The sequence below is a fragment of the Thermobia domestica genome, chromosome 3 (assembly GCF_964235325.1).
Source record: "Thermobia domestica chromosome 3, izTheDome1.hap1.1, whole genome shotgun sequence".
Lineage (NCBI taxonomy): Eukaryota > Metazoa > Arthropoda > Insecta > Zygentoma > Lepismatidae > Thermobia > Thermobia domestica.
The window spans coordinates 324,292,018-324,311,159 of NC_137456.1; the positions used below are offsets into that span (position 1 = coordinate 324,292,018).

The 19,142-nt window shown below is 38.4% G+C and overlaps 1 protein-coding gene across 3 annotated transcripts in view; it reads left to right on the forward strand.

Moving 5' to 3' along the window:
- The window catches only part of LOC145681183 (uncharacterized), a 99,516-nt gene extending 91,680 nt beyond the window's left edge, over nt 1-7,836 (forward strand). For all 3 annotated transcript variants that reach the window (XM_081752663.1, XM_081752662.1, XM_081752664.1), the window contains one exon: nt 5,670-7,836. In XM_081752663.1, the coding sequence (XP_081608789.1) occupies nt 5,670-6,413 (744 nt within the window). In that variant the 3' untranslated portion in view covers nt 6,414-7,836. The remainder of the gene's footprint in view (nt 1-5,669) is intronic.
- Nucleotides 7,837-19,142: the final 11,306 nt, after the last annotated feature.

Consider the following 19,142-nt stretch of genomic DNA (forward strand, 5'->3'; position numbering starts at 1 on the left):
ATCCCCTTATACATGTCCCGAATATTTTTATTTTTACTATTATCTTCAAGTTCCTTAATTTTAGCTTTCAAAAAATCGCGTTTCTTTGTTCTAAAAGTTTTGGAAGTTTCCCGTCTGATATCTGCGAAATTTTGTGTAGTTATTTCATTCGGATTTTGTAGCCACCGTAATTTTGCCTGTTTTCTCTTCTCTGCTAGTTTAATGCATTCTTGGTCGAACCATGGTTTGTTCCTACGTATTTCCGCGTGTCCCAATTTTTCTATTGCTGAACTTTTAATGCTATTTCTAATTTCAATCCAAGTATCCTCAACACTAGTGCACTCCGAGTCTTCTAAGACCGAGAATCTATTCGAGACTTCAATCTGGTATTTCTCTCTTACCTGGCTCTCTTCTAATTTCTTTAAATTAAATCTCTCCGTTTTCGGACATTGAATATTACCTTTATTCAACGATAATCTCTCCCGTATTATCGCTACTACCAGGTAGTGATCAGTGTCACAATCAGCCCCTCTAAACGACCGGACGTCAATTATGCTAGATTGTCTTCTTCTATCTACTAAAACGTGATCAATTTGATTATGTGTTTTTCCGTCTGGTGATGTCCAAGTGTATTTATGAACGTCGCGATGTGGGAATTTTGTACTCTTCACGATTAGGTTTTTGGATGTTGCAAAGTTCACGAGTCTAACACCGTTGTCATTACTTTCCTTATGCAAACTTTCGTTCCCTATAATCGGTTTGAAAATATCCTCTCGTCCTACCTTCGCATTGAAATCCCCTAATAGGATCTTCATATGGTATCGCGGGAGTTGGTCAAATATCCGTTCCACTTCTTCGTAAAAACTATCTTTTATATCGTCACCCTTATCTTCAGTTGGAGCATGTACATTTAAAACAATAATATCACACCACCGTCCCTTAAGAGTAATAAAAGAAAGTCTGTCAGTAACAAATTCAACCCGTTTAATTGCTGGTAATATTCGTTTGTGAACGAAAAACCCTGTTCCTAACTGGTGATTTTTATTTCCTTCCCCGTAAAAGAACGTAAAATTTCCGGAATTCTCAGATCCATTTCCTTCCCACCTAACTTCCTGAACTCCTACTAAGTCCATCCTGTATTTCTCTAACTCACTCGTTACAGATTTTAACGCGCCTGCCCTATAAAGACTTCTAATATTCCATGTTCCAAATCTCATGTCCATTTTCTTTTGCTGATGTCGTGCCAAGTTATCAGTCCTTGTCCGAGGCTTTTGTGAATGTTTCTGAACAAGTACCTTTTTTTACAGGATGAGGGTGTTAGCCTTACCCAAACCCCCAAGCTGGAGGACCACTCCTAGTCGTCTGTCCGCGACTGCTTATTCAGTATATTCGCAGCTAACCTCTATATCTAGAGGCCTTCTCCTCGATCCGCAACCTGAGGACGCGCCATGCCGTGGTGACAGGAACCCAATAATAATAATAATAATAATAATAATAATAATAATAATAATAATAATAATAATAATAATAATAATAATAATAATAATAATAATAATAATAATAATTATTATTATTATTATTATTATTATTATTAGTAGTAGTAGTAGTAGTAGTAGTAGTAGTAGTAGTAGTAGTAGTATGATTAGCATTATTAATATGAGCGGTATGATGAGTAAAAATAATAATCAGAAGAATATAACAAATAGGTTATATTGTTGGGCCCGTTAAGTAACGAAGGACTTCGGCCCGTCTTGAGTGTCCTCTAGCACTACTATAAAAGTTTTAGAATGCACAAACTACCATACCCAGCGGGATTCGAAGTCAGGACCCTGGAGTCACTGCCTTGATGCCTCAATCTACACGAACACGAGGTTTGCAAACAGAAGAAATAGTATAAGACAGGGTTTCTCAACTGGCGGTCGCGAAGATCAGCAAAGAAGAAAAATATAATTAGAATCTAATACCGTTTTTTTTTTTAAATAATTATTATTTTGAATTTTGTTCCGATAGACAATTTTTATTTGTGTACATAATGTCAAGAACAAAAAAAAAAAAAATCTACTAAACATTTTCAACAGGTGCAGAGTTGGTTAAAAATCAATTTAAATTAAAGAGGTGCGATATAAAAACTGCATATTGAAATACCAAAATAATGCAAATGCATTTTATCTGTTTATGATATGACCCAAAATTGAGGGAGTTATGAAGTTTAAAAAAAAAAATATCAAACGGCCTCCATTTTGAAACAGTATGACGGATCGGATTCGATGTTCGTAATATGAGTGAACTGACCAAATTTGGTTTTAATCCATTCACTTTTAGGGAAGTTACTACATCCACTATATACAAGAAATGGATTTTACTATTAAAGAAGTAGATGGATATAGTGAGACCTCCGCAACAGGTACCGTATATTAAAAATCCGACACGAGATTATTACAAGTCATAAATTATAAGGGTATCGCTGGCAAGAGGATGTGATAATATGGGAGTCGTGATCGGAATTAGGTTAAGAACACTGGTATAGGATTATTATTATTATTATTATTATTATTATTATTATTATTATTATTATTATTTTTATTATTATTATTATTTCGGCTTCTTCGTCTTATTGCCAACCTCATGTACGTCTTGGTTGAGGTATCAAGCCAACGATTCATGGGTTCCGACTTCGAATCCCGGCTGAGTATGGTTGTTTGTGGATTCTAAAACTTTTAAAGTAGTGCTAGAGGACACTCAAGACGGGCCGAAGTCCTTCATTACTTAACGGGCCCAACAATATAACCTATTTGTTGTATTCTTCTGATTATTATTTTTACTCATCATACTGCTCATATTAATAATGCTAATCATACTACTACTACTACTACTACTACTACTACTACTACTAATAATAATAATAACAGTCACGCTAATAACAATAATAATCATCATAGAAAGCCATTTTTGCGTTGTGGTTTCAGTGTGTCCCTTTTCTCCACCAGGTAAACGTGTTTATTTGGAACTTACGATCAGTGTATTGTATCGTGTTCCATTTGACATCTGTTCGCATCAATGACGTACCAGAGATCCCAATCACCACCGACTGTTATCATCTTGAGTTTGCAATACTTGTCTTCGTGAGAAAACAGGTTCCAATGTATCACATTCTGGCATGTATGGCCAGATTACATAACTTCCAGGGGCTATGGGAGAACGATCATTCTACTTCCGGTTCGATGACGTTGCGAATCGTAAGAGTAAGCATATTTCCATATTTCAATATGTCCCTCCACTTGTGCAAGTTTCAATGCGATACTCGTTGAGGAGTTGGATACCTTTCCTTGTAAGAACGTAAACACGTTGATGAGTTTCAACCCATCACTCGTATTGACATTCACTCTAACGTATGCTCCAGATTTCATTTTTTGTAAATAAATCACTTAGCAGAAGATGCTTCCTTTCTTCCCTCAAAACCAAAAATATATTATGAAGATGTGTGGTGCAGTCATAGATGTCATCTAATAAGTCATCTAAATTACTAACAAGGAGCGGACATGAAGCTGCCATCCTGACATCCGAATCAAATCTAATCCATTCGATAAACATAACAAAGATATGTGCATGTACAAAAAAAAAAAAAAAAAAAAAAAAATACCATGAGCAACGCAGTAAGTCCCTGGGCCCCATTAACTCTGTTAGTATAAAGAAAATCGTAGACTCAAAGTGAAATAGCTATTGCATCAACACTGTTCATTGGAAAATCATGGTTTATTGTTCATTCTCTCCAACATGAAACAAACTTTCCAAAGGTGCTATGTATTGGGACCCATAATGTACTTAAACATAGAAAATTGGAAGAATGTCGGGAAAATTCCTTCCAGAAATCCCTCCTATTAACTTCGGACCCCTCTGAAGTAGTCCTGGGTAAAAGCACACAATCCAAATTTATCTCAAATAGTAGTATAGGGGATAAGGAATGTGTATGCCAAGTTTTGTATTGATAGACAGAATAGATATGAGGGAAAAGCTTGTATAGCAATACACACTTTCCCCTCATACCTATTCTGTTATAATTCTTTTACAGCCTGAATATTATATTCCAAATAAATATAATAATTATTATTTATATGTTATTCTGTCGTTAGTAAATAAATAAAATTACAATAAAATATTGAATGTTTCGTACTTCAAAATATTGGGTTACGCGTCCCCCTCGTCTCCCACGCTCCCGTGCACGGAAATAACGGATCAAAGTACGGTGGGAAACTGGACAGCAAAATTTCGTGCATTGGGACAGAACAAAGCAACATTTGTTTTTCCGCTGTTAAAAATTCAATTACTCAGCGCAGTCCCTCGCCCCCAGAGATGTTCACCCTCGCAAGGGTGGCCCTCTCGAGGGCATCCTCACCCTCAAGTTCCCTCGCCCACAGTGACGCGAGGGCGAGGACAAGTTTTGACCGCGAGGGCGAGGACAAGCTTCGATGGCGAGGGTGAGGGTGCGCGAGCGCGAGGACAAGCTTCGATGGCGAGGGTGAGGGTGCGCGAGGGCGAGGAAAAGCTTCGACGAAGAGGGCGAGGGTGCGCGAGGGCGAGGAGAAGTTTCGGCAGCGAGGGCGATGGTGCGCGAGGGCGAGGAAAAGCTTTGACGAAAAGGGCGAGAGTGTGCGAGGGCGAGAAGAAGCTTCGACAGCGAGGGTGAGGGTGCGCGAGGGCGAGGACAAGCTTCGATGGCGAGGGTGAGGGTGCGAGAGGGCGAGGAAAAGCTTTGACGGCGAGGGCGAGGGTGCGCGAGGGCGAGGGTGCGCGAGGGCGAGGACAAGTTTCGGCAGCGAGGGCGAGGGTGCGCGAGGACAATGACAAGCTTCGATGGCGAGGGTGAGGGTGCGCGAGGGCGAGGACAAGTTTTGGCCGCGAGGGCGAGGGTGCGCGAGAGCGAGGACAAGCTTCGACGGCGAGGGCGAGGGTGAGGACAAGTTTCGACAGCGAGGGTGAGGGCGCGCGAGGGCGATGGACAATTCCATTCGCGAGGGCGAGGGTGAACGAGGGCGAGGGCCAACTGCTACTGCGAGGGCGAGGGTGAGTGAGGTCGAAGTAAAATGAACATCTATGCTCGCCCCCCTAAGAATTTTTGAGTATACTTCACCTGTTATTCACATAGAACTGGTGAACATACATCAACCTCGCTATGCTTGCAATAGGGTGATGAATTACTGCATGGCAACAGATTATAATGGTCTGTGTTAGCCCTATATTATTTCACGTTACCTGGAATTGTGCACTCTTTTTTTTTCTTTTTCTTAGTAGATTTAATGTATATGACATAATGTATATGGAATAAACTAGTTTACACGGAGAACCATGTTTTTAAGGAGAGACAGTGCTTCCTTTTATCTCCAGAAGCTTCCATTGCATATCCTCGAACACGGTCTCTCCTCTAAAACGTACTTTTACAATTAGCATTGCCCATGAGAGCGTACAATTTTTGTGACCAGATTACAAAACCAGACTGAGTTCTTCCAATAGAAATTGATCCACCTTCCGAGACAAGAAACCATTTTTACGAAACATTTCCGAGACGACACAGACCTCAGCTCTTCTCTCGTGGGCAACTCTATTTGTAATGAAACTATGTTTATTTTATGGTCTGGTTTTTAACTTTTTGTTATGTTTTACGAGTATATAGTATATTCTTTTTTTCTTTACAGGAAAGTGAAAACCTGGTAGTGAATCTATCGAATGAATATCATACACTTCTTAGATGTTGTGCATGCCTTATGTATTCTGAAGCTATTAATGTCACTGCATGTACAAGAGGGCATGTAATCTGTGAACTGTGCTCCTTACAACGGCGTGTTTGTACCCTCTGCGCCAGGCTTGAGGCAGCCATGAACGTCATACCCTGCACCTACCAAAGGGATGGTTGCACATTTAGGGGCCCCAACCGAGCATATGTTACTCAACACCAGGAAACCTGTGACTACAGGCCGTATCCTTGCTGCGTGCAAGGATGCAATGTTCAGATAGCGTCAACAGGACTTGAAGCGCATTTTCTACAACAGCATGATGAACCAGGTCGTATGATTTACGGTATGACAGTAAACAACAAATGTCATTTCCATTTCACAGCGAGAAATGAAACAGGAGTCAAGCTTCTGAAGGCTTTAGGCTGGGGCGAATTTGTTTTCAAGAGTAAACGTATTATGGACAAAAGTTATTTTATTGTTCAATCCGTTCGCAGTGAGGAAGAGGCCCTAGACTTTCGTTATACCATTAGGTTGATCCTTGACAGCCTAGGCCATATGGGCTTTTCTTCTGTCCCTCATTCTCTTCGCACACCAGATTCTGTAATCACCTCCAAAAATGATTGTCTTATTGTTTCTGACCCAATAATTCAACGTTTGAATCTCAATCTATTATCTTTTGAATTAGATCTGCGGCGAGGAGAATAATTTCAAACGTAGAAGGTTTCGCCAAACCATCGTCCTTAGATAGGATGTCTTTCTTTAGTTGAATTTAATAACACAAATTAAACATAAGTTTCTTACAAGGCTGTCTATATTCTTTATTATAAATTAACGAGAAATTTCCTTCCTTTGTTCTCTTTACTTTAATATCAAAGAAATTTATTACACCTTCTTTTTCTATTTCCTTCTCTAACATGATACTTTTTCTTTCATCATTCAATTCTCTAACAAATTTCTCCAATTGCCTTCTGGTTCCTTTCCATACTCCAAAACAATCATCCACATACCTACAGAACAATATTAATTTATCACCACCTTTTTCTATCACTGTTTTCTCCCATTCATTCATTACCAGATCTGCTATTACTGGGCTTATGCATGATCCAATGCTCAATCCATCTTTCATTTTCACTATGCTATCACTTATCTTGCAGAAACTATTGTCCCACACAAACCTTAAAGCTTTTTTCATTTTCTCCTTATCCCAGTTTTCAATTTTTCTGTGCTTCATCACCTTGTCTACTACTCACCTTGTCAACTTCTCTCTTGAGGCTGGGGAACATACTTTTAACGTCCACACTAAACATAACAGTCCTTTCTTTTCTGGTTCCTAAACCGTTTATCAATTCTTTCACTTCTGCTGAATTAACTACCCTCTTGCTATCCTGAATTCCTCTGAGAGCTTCTGCAATTTTTTAAATCTTTTTCTCCAATGCTTCCATGAAATTACTCCTACAGTCTAAAACCGGTCTCAGTTTTACTTCCTTCTTATGAATTTTAGGAAAAATTTCAATATTTAGATAGTTAATTAGTATTTAATTAAAGTTAATATTATGTTAAAAGAAATATAAAGATTAATTAACAATGTATTATTTCTGTTAAGAGTTTAAAATTGTCACAACAATGGGCATATATTTTGAATTTTAATGAAAAATGAAAAAAACGATTCTTGATTGGTAGAGATAACAAATTATATTATGTTATCTATGATTTCAGTTGGAATAGTAGTCTGAAGAAGAAAGTGATATACTTCCGAAACTGTAACATTTCTCGTTAATTTATAATAAAGAATATAGATAGCCTTGTAAGAAAGTTATGTTTAATTTGTGTTTAAGATGAACACAATGCCTTTTTATAAAAATATGAATTTAATAAGTAGTTATTTTATTAATATAAGTCTGACGACGTTGATATATTAATGCTTGTTAATTCAAAATAACAAGATAAATATCTCCGTTATTTATAAACATCAACAGAATACTAGAAGCAAGATTGTAAGATTTAAAATAACAGAAGTTATTTCAAACTATTAAAAAAAAAGTTATATGAAATTTCATATTGAAAAGATGAATTAAAAAATGTTTACTGTTTAAAATGTATATAAAAAAGATACAATAAAATATTCAAAATACGCATTTCGTTGAATTACTAAATGGATTGTCAGAAATAGTGTTAAAAGTAAGAGCACAAATTGACAAAGCATTAGTGTATAGAAACAGGGCCGGCTCTACCGTATGTGTAACACGTGCATTTGTACGGGGCGGAAAGTTTCGAAGGGCGGTAAAATCTTTCATAACTGTATTATTTAAAATAAATATTTCTTGTTGGAAACATACTCCATGATGATCGTAGATAAGCTTACTAAGGTGACATTCTATTTGAATACTACTTTCATAAATCATGCTTAGGTTGCATTAGTTTAAGGTCACATGGACAGTGCTAAAGCAAACGGTCAAATAAATCCCTGGGGGCGCGGTGGCTCAGTGGTAGAGCGTTCACCTCTGGTGCTTGGGGTCCCTGGTTCAATCCCAGCTCGCGCCGTGTGGACTTTGTGGTGGACAAACACCGTGCTCATGGGGTTTTCTCGGGGTTCTCCAGTTTCCTTCCACTCTCTTCATTCCACCCTATCTCTCATCATCACCGTCTCCTTTAGCCTAACCGGCATAACCGTGGGACGTAAAAATTACAGATTTCAATTCATTTTCAAACAAAACCCAACTTGAATCGCTTGATTTTTGTCAAATACAAGAACTCAATTCTCGATCAGTAGTGATCATCTGTTCCATTTTGTTATCACGGTTTTGATATGAAAACTAGTTTTGTCTTTGTCCGAAACAAGTTCCTTATCATTGAAGGTGGAAACTTTTTTTTCTTTTTTTTTTACTTTTTTAACAGATGTAGAAGAAAAATCAAGAAATAAATATAAAAGAACTAGTTGCAGTGGAATTGAAAACTAATATATTGAAATTGAAGCTCTATATTGAATTTTGTAAAAAGAATTACCATATTTCCTCTGCAGGCAGGCCCGTATCCAGGGGGGTCTAGGTGGGGCCCGCCCCCCTAAAGTTTGGCTGGCCCCCTTAAAATTTTCACGGTAGACTGGCAAATGAACCATAATATCGTTGCATCACCCCTCTAACTTCAGCCGGCCCCTCCTACATTTTTGGGCTGGCTACAGGCCTGTCTGCAGGTGTGTTTGTTTATCTCTGATTAACAGAATAGATTATTATTTAAAGAAAAAAACTGACTCAACGATATTATATTTCTATTTTTCAGGCTTTACTGAGTGCGAGTATTCCTCCCCTTCGTTGTTCATGATGGGGTAGCATACTAAAAGCCGTAGCTATTAAGGTTTGCTCTTTCTGGAAAAAGGGGGGCGACAAATGATGCAATTGCACGGGGCTGGAAATTGCCTAGAGCCGGTCCTGTACAAAAATTAAAACTATTAAAAATTGCATTGACAAAATTTTATCTGAAATTTCTCTTGCGATCAAGCTGATTTCATAGTTTTAAGTTTGGAAGTAGACATAAATAAACGTTTGGAAGAAAGGAAACTTATTTTTTTTTTTAGGTCGTTATCGATCCGAATAAATCAAAATGAATTCCCAGAGAGAAGGAAAAAAGGCAAATATGAATGAAATATTACTAGTTGAACAGATACTAATAGTTGGTTGTCCTAGAATTTAGTGTCCATTTCAGCACCCAGGTTACATGAGACGTTTATCTATAGTTTAACGTGAGGAATCGAACCCGGGTTTCCTTCTCCGAAGGCATATATATATATATATATACTAATAGTGGTTATTTGTTTGTTTTTCATTAAAGTCTGTTTATAGCAACAAGGCTACATGATTGTAGACTTTATTTAACGTGGAACACGAACCACGTAATACATGCAACTTTCTACCGGGTATCGAACCCGGATTATCACGAACCAACGCATGCGCAATGACCACCAACTCAAATAGGAGTGATAATGGTTTTTATTCGTAAAGATCAAAGAAGTGGTAAGTAAGAGAAAATATTATTTGCTTTTGCAGCCATACTTCAATAATAATAATAAATCTAAAAAAAGAAAGGGTTGCATTTCCATCATATTACGAGACTAAATGTAGTGTAGTCATAATAACTTTAACCAGGTAAGTAATTGACTTTGTAAAGTTCTCCTGTTCTTAGACGTAACCGTAAACTCCAAGAAGAAGAGACAGTGGGGCTTAAGGGTCTTCACTACAGCAAAATTAAACTACCGCTAATTTTAAAGTTTTTCTGTAATATTTTCAAAACAAATAAACATATTCGAAAAGCAGAAACGTAGTGAACTAGACAATACGATTTTGCATGTGATACCTTTATCACAATTCACCCATCTGCTTTTGGTATGCCGCTATTTACAGAACCCGCAAAAAATGTTAAATATATCTACAGTTGCAAATCGAAAGCAGATAGATGAGTTGTGATAACGGTATCACATGCAAAATCGCATTGTCTAGTTCACTACGTTTCTGCTTTTCGAATATCATGGTTTGTTTTGAAAATATTACAGAGAAACTAAAATTAGCGGTAGTTTAAGCAAGCCCAGAAATGGAAGGGGGTGAGGCTCGACCCAACCATACTATAGTTCATTTGCAATCCTACCGTGAAAATTTTAGGGGGGACCAGTAAAAATTTAGGGGCTGGCCGGCCCCCTAGCTCCTCTGCCATTTTAAGTAGACTAAAAACTTTATCCTTCATATAAAATTGTTATTCTTCCTCAAGAGTTCTTGAAAATCAAATTTGTATTCATATTGTTCAGGTTTAAAGGACCGCTTGTGTGACTCGAACACCGCCATTTTGCGGTATGAAAACAAAATATTGTTTAAAAAGTCATTTGAACCTATAATGATACATCATTTCTTTCTTTTTCCTGAAAATAACTAGAACACAAATAAAATAAAAATACAATATTTGAAAGACAAATTGTATTCTAGAACATTTCGTAAGGGTACTTCCGTCACTAGAAAATGGGCAGTAGAGATGAGCATAATCGAGCAATCGCTCATTCTCTATAAAAATAATCAAGTGAATTTTTCTCGGTCTTCTGCTCATGAGCTAATCAGAGGAAGAACTCGAGTGACGAAACCCTCAATCACAATAATGAAACACTTACCCAGAGTGTCTGTGATATGTGTATGCGCTTTTAGGGATGCATTCGAGTCGAGTCGAGTCGAGATTTAAGCCTGTCTCGACTCGTCTCGAGAAAATGTTGTCTCGACTCGTGTCTCGACTCGAAAATATGTTTCTGTCTCGACTCGTGTCTCGACTCGACAGGCTCTGTCTCGACTCGACTCGAATTCGAGTCGAGACGTCTCGAAATTCGAGTCGAGACAAAATATACGAGTTAAAATATACGCACACATCAGCCAGAATATTATGACTACCTACCTTATTGTCAGTGTGTCCAACTTTGGCACAGATAACAATGGCGACGCGTCTTGGCATGGACGTAATGACCCTTGAAAGGTCACTGGAGAGAGTTGATTGGTACACATAGGCAAGGGCGCCGATTTTTCTGTAAATGTGGGGGGCATTCAGATGCAGAAGGCATATATATGAGGATTTTAAGACAAATTGTATTCAAATTATGCCAAATATTGTATATTCATAAATACAATGCGGGGGCTCACATGAGCTTTGGGAGTGCTCGGGCCCCCTCGGCCCCCCAGGATCGGCGCCCTTGCACACAGGTCATCTAATTCCCGTAAATTCCAGGGAGAGGGGCGATGCGCTCTGAAGTCATGTTCAATCACATCCCATTTGTGCTCAATTAGGTTCAGATCAGGCGAGTTGGGCGGCCAGCACATCACTTGGAACTTGCCCCTGTGTTCCTCGAACCACTCCATCACAATCCTGGCCTTGTGATATGGTGCATTATCTTTTCGAAAAATGCCACTACCGTTGGGAAACATGGTCGTCGTCTGCAAGCAGTGTGTGATACGCCTTGGCCGTCATGGTGCCTTGCTCGACCTTCACTAGACACATGGATGCTCACGTGAATGTTTTCCGGAGCATAATTAAGCCACCGCCAGCTTGTCTCCGTCCCGCAGTACAGGTGTCAAAGAACTGTTCTCTTGAAACACGACGGATTCGCACCCTCCCATCGTCATGATGAAGAATATATCGGGATTCATCAGACAATGCAACGCTCTGCCACTGTGCCAAGGTTTAATGACGATGGTCATGTGTTCATTTCAGTCGTAGTTGTCGATGTCGTGGTGTTAACATTCGCACATAGATGGGACATGGGCTTCGGAGGCCCATCGTTCGGGGTGTTCGGTGCACTGTGTATTCAAACGCACTTGTACTTTGCCCAGTAAGAAAGTATGATGTTAGTTCTGCCACAGTTCGCTGCCTGTCTTGTTTTACCAGTCTGTCCAGTTTATGACGTCCGACATCTGTAATGAGGTGAGGGCGCCCAACCCCTCGACGTTTGGACGTCGTTTTCCCTTGGTTTCGCGACTTGTTGAAGACACTCACCACAGCACTCCTCGAACATCCGACAAGTCCTGCAGTTTCCGAAATTCTCCTGCCGAGTCTGCGGGCCATTACAACCTGCCCTCGGTCAAACTCAGATCGCGCGCCTTCCCCATTCTACACACGGCCAGCACTCTCACTGATACTGCATGCACCGTACGCGTGACTGACTAGCAGGCATTCGTCGGCAGGTGACACAGATATCGCCTGGACGGAAATTATATCGATGTTCTGACTGTTCTGACTGATCAGTACATACTAAATAAATTTAAAATGTTGGAAATTTTCAACATTCTGATTAACTTGCAGGAAATTTCACAATGGAAAGAAGCAACTGACTTGGACAAGACAACGGTTAGTTGATGGGGCAATCTTTTTTTCTGGTCTTTGAGGTGTGAGCTTTGACCATGCCTTATGAAATTTTGATGTTTGGTGCTCATCAGTCGCGCTTCCATTTTTTTCTAATTGTTCCAGTTCATGATAATTAACAATACATTGCGCAGTTCGAATACATGTTCACGTTTTCATTCAATCCAACTCAAGCCGCTTCAGATACTATAGAGTTGTATTTGTTTACGAATAATTAATTACGTATTAGAAATACACCCAAACAAAACATTCTGCGTGCTCATCTGCTCAGTATTCAAGGTTTTAATTACAACCTGAATTGTTAAAATGCGAACGTAAGTTGCATTAGATATCTAAGCAGTTCCTAGTCTATGGATAATTCAAGCAATGCTAATTAAAGTCTTTCTAGCAAGCACTTCTGCTGTTCATAAACCTTACGCATTGGAGTAGGAAAAAAAAAGAAAAGAAAAGAAAGAAAGAAGTAAAATTGGTAATTTTGCAACCGTGACTCACTCGGGCTCATGCTCTCTATCCTCAATGGAGCTCGCGTTCGCTAATCTCAATGAGGATCACACTAGTCAAGTTTCTCACTAATTCGAGCTTGAGCTTGATATTTACTGTGAAATTCTCTTTAGCTCGATTTCGTAATGCCACACGTCCTTTCTTGTTTTTACATTTGTCTCACCATTTTCGATTTATACGAGTGGCCGTGGACTTTTCCATTAAGTTTTTGTTTTCATTTTGACCCGCCGCCATTTTGCACAGGGTTGTCGTAGAGAGTCGAGACTTGCTCCATTTTCCTTCATTTTACAACAGATTTCAAACGATGTGCTACTTAACCCCCCTTGCCATTTGAAACTTTTTAGTTGGATCCCGTCTGGGGCCCTGCGGGGAACCCTGGGGCAAACTTTTTACCCCAAAAAAGTGTGGCCTTGAAAATGATGGGATACATGTTCACCGTGTTTTCCACTTACCCAATCGTTTCCGAACAAATGACTCGGTTCAAACTATTCTAGCAGGTAATTTCCTAGCTATGGCTTTTTAAATATTTAGAAATTGGCCATGTTTTTGGCCAATATCACGGGAACGGTAAGCCATAGAAATATGATATTGGTGATAATCAATCCCTAATAGAATGTTAAACATTTTTGTTCTGATATTAATTGGTGGCCACTGGCCAACTGGCCATTGGCCAAACCACTGGCCAGTTGGACAGTGACTACCGGTTACTATTTGGTACCAAAATGTTCAACATCCTTTTAGATATTGATCAACACCAATATGATCTCTCTATGACTTACGGTTCCCGAGATATGGCTGCTTAAATTTCTGTAAATCGGTCATTTTTTGGCCACTATCTTGCGAACGGTTCGATTGACGCGAAAAATTTAATCATTTTGTCTGATAGTTTTTGATGCTCTATCTAATGCAGTGTACAAAATAGAGAATTCAGTAACGAACTTTTTAAGTTCGTTGAATGTGTTGTAACTCACGATATCCCGCCCGGTGACACGTATAACTTCGGGATTCGTCTAGTTATAACATATCCAATGCGAACACAATTGTCTCGTTCGGATCTCAGTGAAGCCACTCCCTTGTCAGTAAGCAACTGTCTTCTTCAAATAACAAGTTGTTATATCTCGAATTATTTTCTTGGAAGATATTTCTGGTAAATACGATAATTTATTGTAATACACTGTAATTCTAGTCTAAGATACACGATATCGAAAATATGGCATTATAGACTAACATAATAATATGCAAATATTACACTGGAAAATAAAATCTTTGGAAAATCGCAAAGAGGAACCTGACATTCATGTTCACAGTCATTCCTCATTATTTGATTTTAATTATTACTTCATTATCAACGAACTTAAAAAGTTCGATACTGAATTCTCTATGTCTGTGTGTCTGTCTGTTATTTGCGATTTTTCAATTTTGAACCGTGTATTTGATAGAGCTTCAAAAACTATCAGAAAAAGTGATTAAATTTTTCGCGTCACTCTTACCGTTCCCAAGATATTGGCCAAAAAATAGCCGACTTCCAGAGATTTAAGGAGCCATATCTCGGGAACCATAAGTCACAGAGAGATCACATTGATGTTGTTCATTACCTAAGAGGATGGTGAACATTTTGGTACCAAATAGTAACCGATTAACACTGGCCAATTGGCCACTAGTTTGACCAATGGCCAGTTGTATAGTGGTCATCAATTAATATCGGTACTAAAATGCATACCATCCTCTTAGGTATTGACTAACACCAATATCATCTCTCTATGACTTACCGTTCCCGTGATATTGGCCAAAAATGGCCAATTTCTACCTATTTAAGGAGCCATAGCTCAGGGACCATAAGTTGTAGAGAGATGACATTGATGTTGATCAATACCTAAGAAGATGGTGAACTTTTTGGTACCAAATAGTAACCGGTGGCCACTGGCCAACTGGCCACGGGTTTGGCCAATGGCCAGTGGCCACGAATTAATATCGATACCAAATTGTTTACCTTTCTCTTAGGTATTGATTAACACCAATATCATCTCTCTATGACTTACCGTTCCCGTGATGTTGGCCAAAAATGGCCAATTTCTAGATATTTAACGAGCCATAGCTTGGGAGCCGTAAGTTGTAGAGAGATCATATTGGTGTTGATCAATACCTAAGAGGGTGGTGAACATTTTAATACCAAATAATAACCAGTGTCCACTGATTAACTGTCTACTGGCCAACTGGCCACCATTCCCCAAATAGTGGCCAAAAAATTCAAATTTCTAGATATTTAAGCAGCTATATCTCGAGAACCGTAAGTCATAGAGAAATAATATTTTACTAATTTTTGCGAGGTAGGAACAATGACAGTTTTCCTTCCCGCTCCATATCTCCATTCTTTTTAAGTCCGTTCTGGCAATGCTCATGGAGCATTCTCAACTGGTTTAATTCTGTGAAACTGTTAGAATTAATTATAAGCTGTGTAGAAACGCTTTCAAAATGCATTAAAATTATAAATGACAAGTAAAAGGTGCCTTGCTGAGCGTACGTTGTAGAGGCCCCCTCAAGTATGCTCCCCCGCACCCCAGGGTATACGCGCCCTTTATCGCTGTCACTGGCTAATATGAATATGAAACAGATGTCAGGCAAGGACAACTAGCGGTGTCTCTCATACGATCAGACGATGACTTATTTATGGCACGTGCCATAGTAGAAGGCGGCATAGTTGAAGAAACTACACCCTCTCAGTAACCTAAATTGCACGAAAATTTCCAAAGCAGATTCATTGACCTGACTACCGCATGTTGCCCACTTTGTCCAAGAGCGGGATGGTTTGTTTCTAACTTTTCTACCGAAAAGCATTTGTCTGGAATGGTGTTTCGGAGACAATAAAATAAAGAAAATATACTAGGAGAGAGAGAGCAGGGAGGAGGGAGTGTACCAATTATTCTTTCCTCTAAACCAGCGTTTCCCAACCTTTTTCAACTTGCAGCACACTACGGGTGTTACATGAATTCTCGCGGCACACTTATAGATATTATTATTTGTAAATATAAAACACACTGGTATTTTTTTCTTTGATTACTTATCTCCTTCGCACAGAGAAGAAAGCTCGATCACTGGGTTTTCCTCATGGTAAATCACTATGCTTATTTTTCATTCTAATTTAAAAGGAGAAAACAACTGCAATGAAATGTTGGACTCAGGTTATTAAAAATACGCTTACTCTTTCGAAAACTGTATCCAACCTTTTACTAAGAATGAAGATCATTAAATAACGAACGAACAAATAAATCTATTTTACTTTTAAAACACAAATGTAAATAATTTATCGAAAGGATTGAATAATATTTTAAATTTTCAAGTTACGAAATAGTCTGTAACGATAAAGAAGCAATAATGGTCATAACAATAACAAATACTTTTTTCAACATTAGAAATGTACAGAAAAGTAACACGGCATGAAACTTAAAATTGTATATTCATAGTAGAGGTTGATAGTAATGTGCAATACAAATATACATTTTCCCCTACGTTTTGCAATTTGATTGCTATAGAATTAATAATTTTGTTTTGATATCCTCGCGGTACACCAGTGGCCCATTCACGACACACCAGTGTCGCGGTATTTTTACTGCTAGCTTCTCATTTTAGATAGGTATATTTACAACAAAGGGGGGGTAGCGTGCACCTTTGCACCCCCATAAATCCGGCCCTGTCCAGAAGTTATGTAGCCCTATGGCGTTCATGGAAATAAAAACACAATAGTTATAACTATGCTAAATTACTATAGACTGCCAATTGCTCATTCAGAGAATTTATGATGTTCACTTTATTGCAATGTTCTTATACAGACTAGATATAGGCTACGGATAATAGTTTTATACAAACTAGATAATCAATTATTATTATTATTATTATTATTATTATTATTATTATTATTATTATTATTATTATTATTATTATTATTATTATTATATTTGAAGTACAATCAAATATCACGACATTAATTACTAGTTTTAATTAACTGAATTGAGCTGAAAATTAAACCTTGATCTCGGAAGATTAACTATTAAATTTATGCGTTCTGTACCTTTCTAAAGTAATAAATGCTGGAATTGGTTTCAAGGCTGTTCCTGAGTGAATAATTTCTTCATAATAATATTAAAAGTTTTAGAAAAATTTTCGAGACATTCGAGTCGAGTCGAGATTTTTATGAACTGTCTCGACTCGACTCGTGTCTCGACTCGAAAATTCGAGTCGAGAAACACGTTTGTCTCGACTCGTCTCGAATTTTACAAAGTGTGTCTCGACTCGAATCTCGACTCGAATTCGAGTCGAGTCGAGTCGAGATTCGAGACATGTCTCGACTCGAGCGCATCCCTATGCGCTTTGCTGAAACTTGATTTGAAAATTGTCTGTTTATCAGTGAGCATGTTGTCATTGAGTAAGTTCCTCGAAGAAACATAAGAGTTCATATGTACTTTTGAGTTTTGATGTACAGAGTGATCACATAGTCCTGTTATCCCTTATCGCGTGGCCACACATAGATGGTCGAATTGTATGAATGTGGGATCGTGGCAGAGGACAGCTTTGAGATAGTATGATTATTCTTTACTATTTATTTCAGACTGTCTGTGTGTACACTAGAGTGGGTCGAAAAAAGTAATTTTCTTTTCTTCGAAGAGCTCTAGTGCAAAATTGATTGATTGATTGATTTTTGAGTTTTACATCCCGTTCAGCAGCGTGTCTATATGAGACGTGGACCTACTGAATAACGTGGAATCCGAACCCCATGAGCTCCCGCCGGAAATCGAACGCGGTTCTCCCGCGCCAAAGGCGCGCATGCTAACCGCTTAGCCACGAAGGAGCTCTCTAGTGCAAAAGAGTTGCCCATTGTAATAAGAAGAAAATCGACATAAAGAAAATTAAAATCGGTTAACATCTTCCGTTCGCGCATCGCACTTAAAGTTTTTGAAAACGGCAAAAATTGCGTTTTTTTGTGTAAATTTTCAAAATTACTTTGAACTTTTAACGTAAAGACGCTCTGTCTTGTTTAAACATTTTCTAAGGTTCAAAGAACCTAAATAAGTTAAATTCTTATCAATAACGTTTCATTTTTCGTTCTCTCGCAAAGTCTGAGAATAAACAGAAATTTATCAATAGTTCTCAATTTCCATTGTGAAATTCTTCGTTCGTTTTGCTACGAGAAAAAAAGCAGCAGAACTTACTTGACATTGATTGAAACGTTCAACTGGAATGAACCAGACGCGGATTGAATTATACTGGACTGAATCTATTGACAAAACAGTTACAAAGAATATAAATTTGAAGGCTTAGCGGAAAGCTCGCAATCTTCAGCGAGCACTGAGTGAAGAAGAGGTTCCTAAATTGGGAGGTCCTCTGAAATTGATGAATACAGACATAGTTGTACCTCTGAGGTCTCGGAGTGTGTGGAAGATGAATATAAACCAAGGACATCGACTGGAAAGCCCCAATGGCAGAAGATAATTCAACTTAGTACAACAGCGTTAAACAGTTATCGGTTTGGAGTCTCTGATCGGGCAACAGCTGTCATAGCGTCAAGTGTTCTACAACATGTTGGGGTGATAACTGATACAGATTCTTCCTATGTAGTTGATAAGTATAAAATAAGAAGAGAACAAAGTCGTGTTAGAACTAACTGGAAAAGTGAATTCAGACCTCCCGAGGGGAGTTGGGGTCTCTTCTTTGATGGACGAAAAGATGATACTTTGGTCATAGAAAAATTAAATGCCAAGCAATTTCATAAAATTGTGCAAGAAGAACACTATTCTCTTATCCAGGAACCTAGATAAATTTATATTGGACATGTATCTCCTTTCTAGAGTTCGTCAAATGATATAACTGAAAGCATAATTTCTTGGTTATTTGAACTAACAATATCAATTGAAAAACTAGAAGTAGTAGACTGTGATGAACTGTAACTAACTGGCCTGGATGGAAGAACGGTGTCATCCACTGACTAGAAGATTATGTAGTACTCCCGCTACGGTGGAGAATCTGCCTCCTACATGTTATTGAGCTTCCTTTTCGCCACAT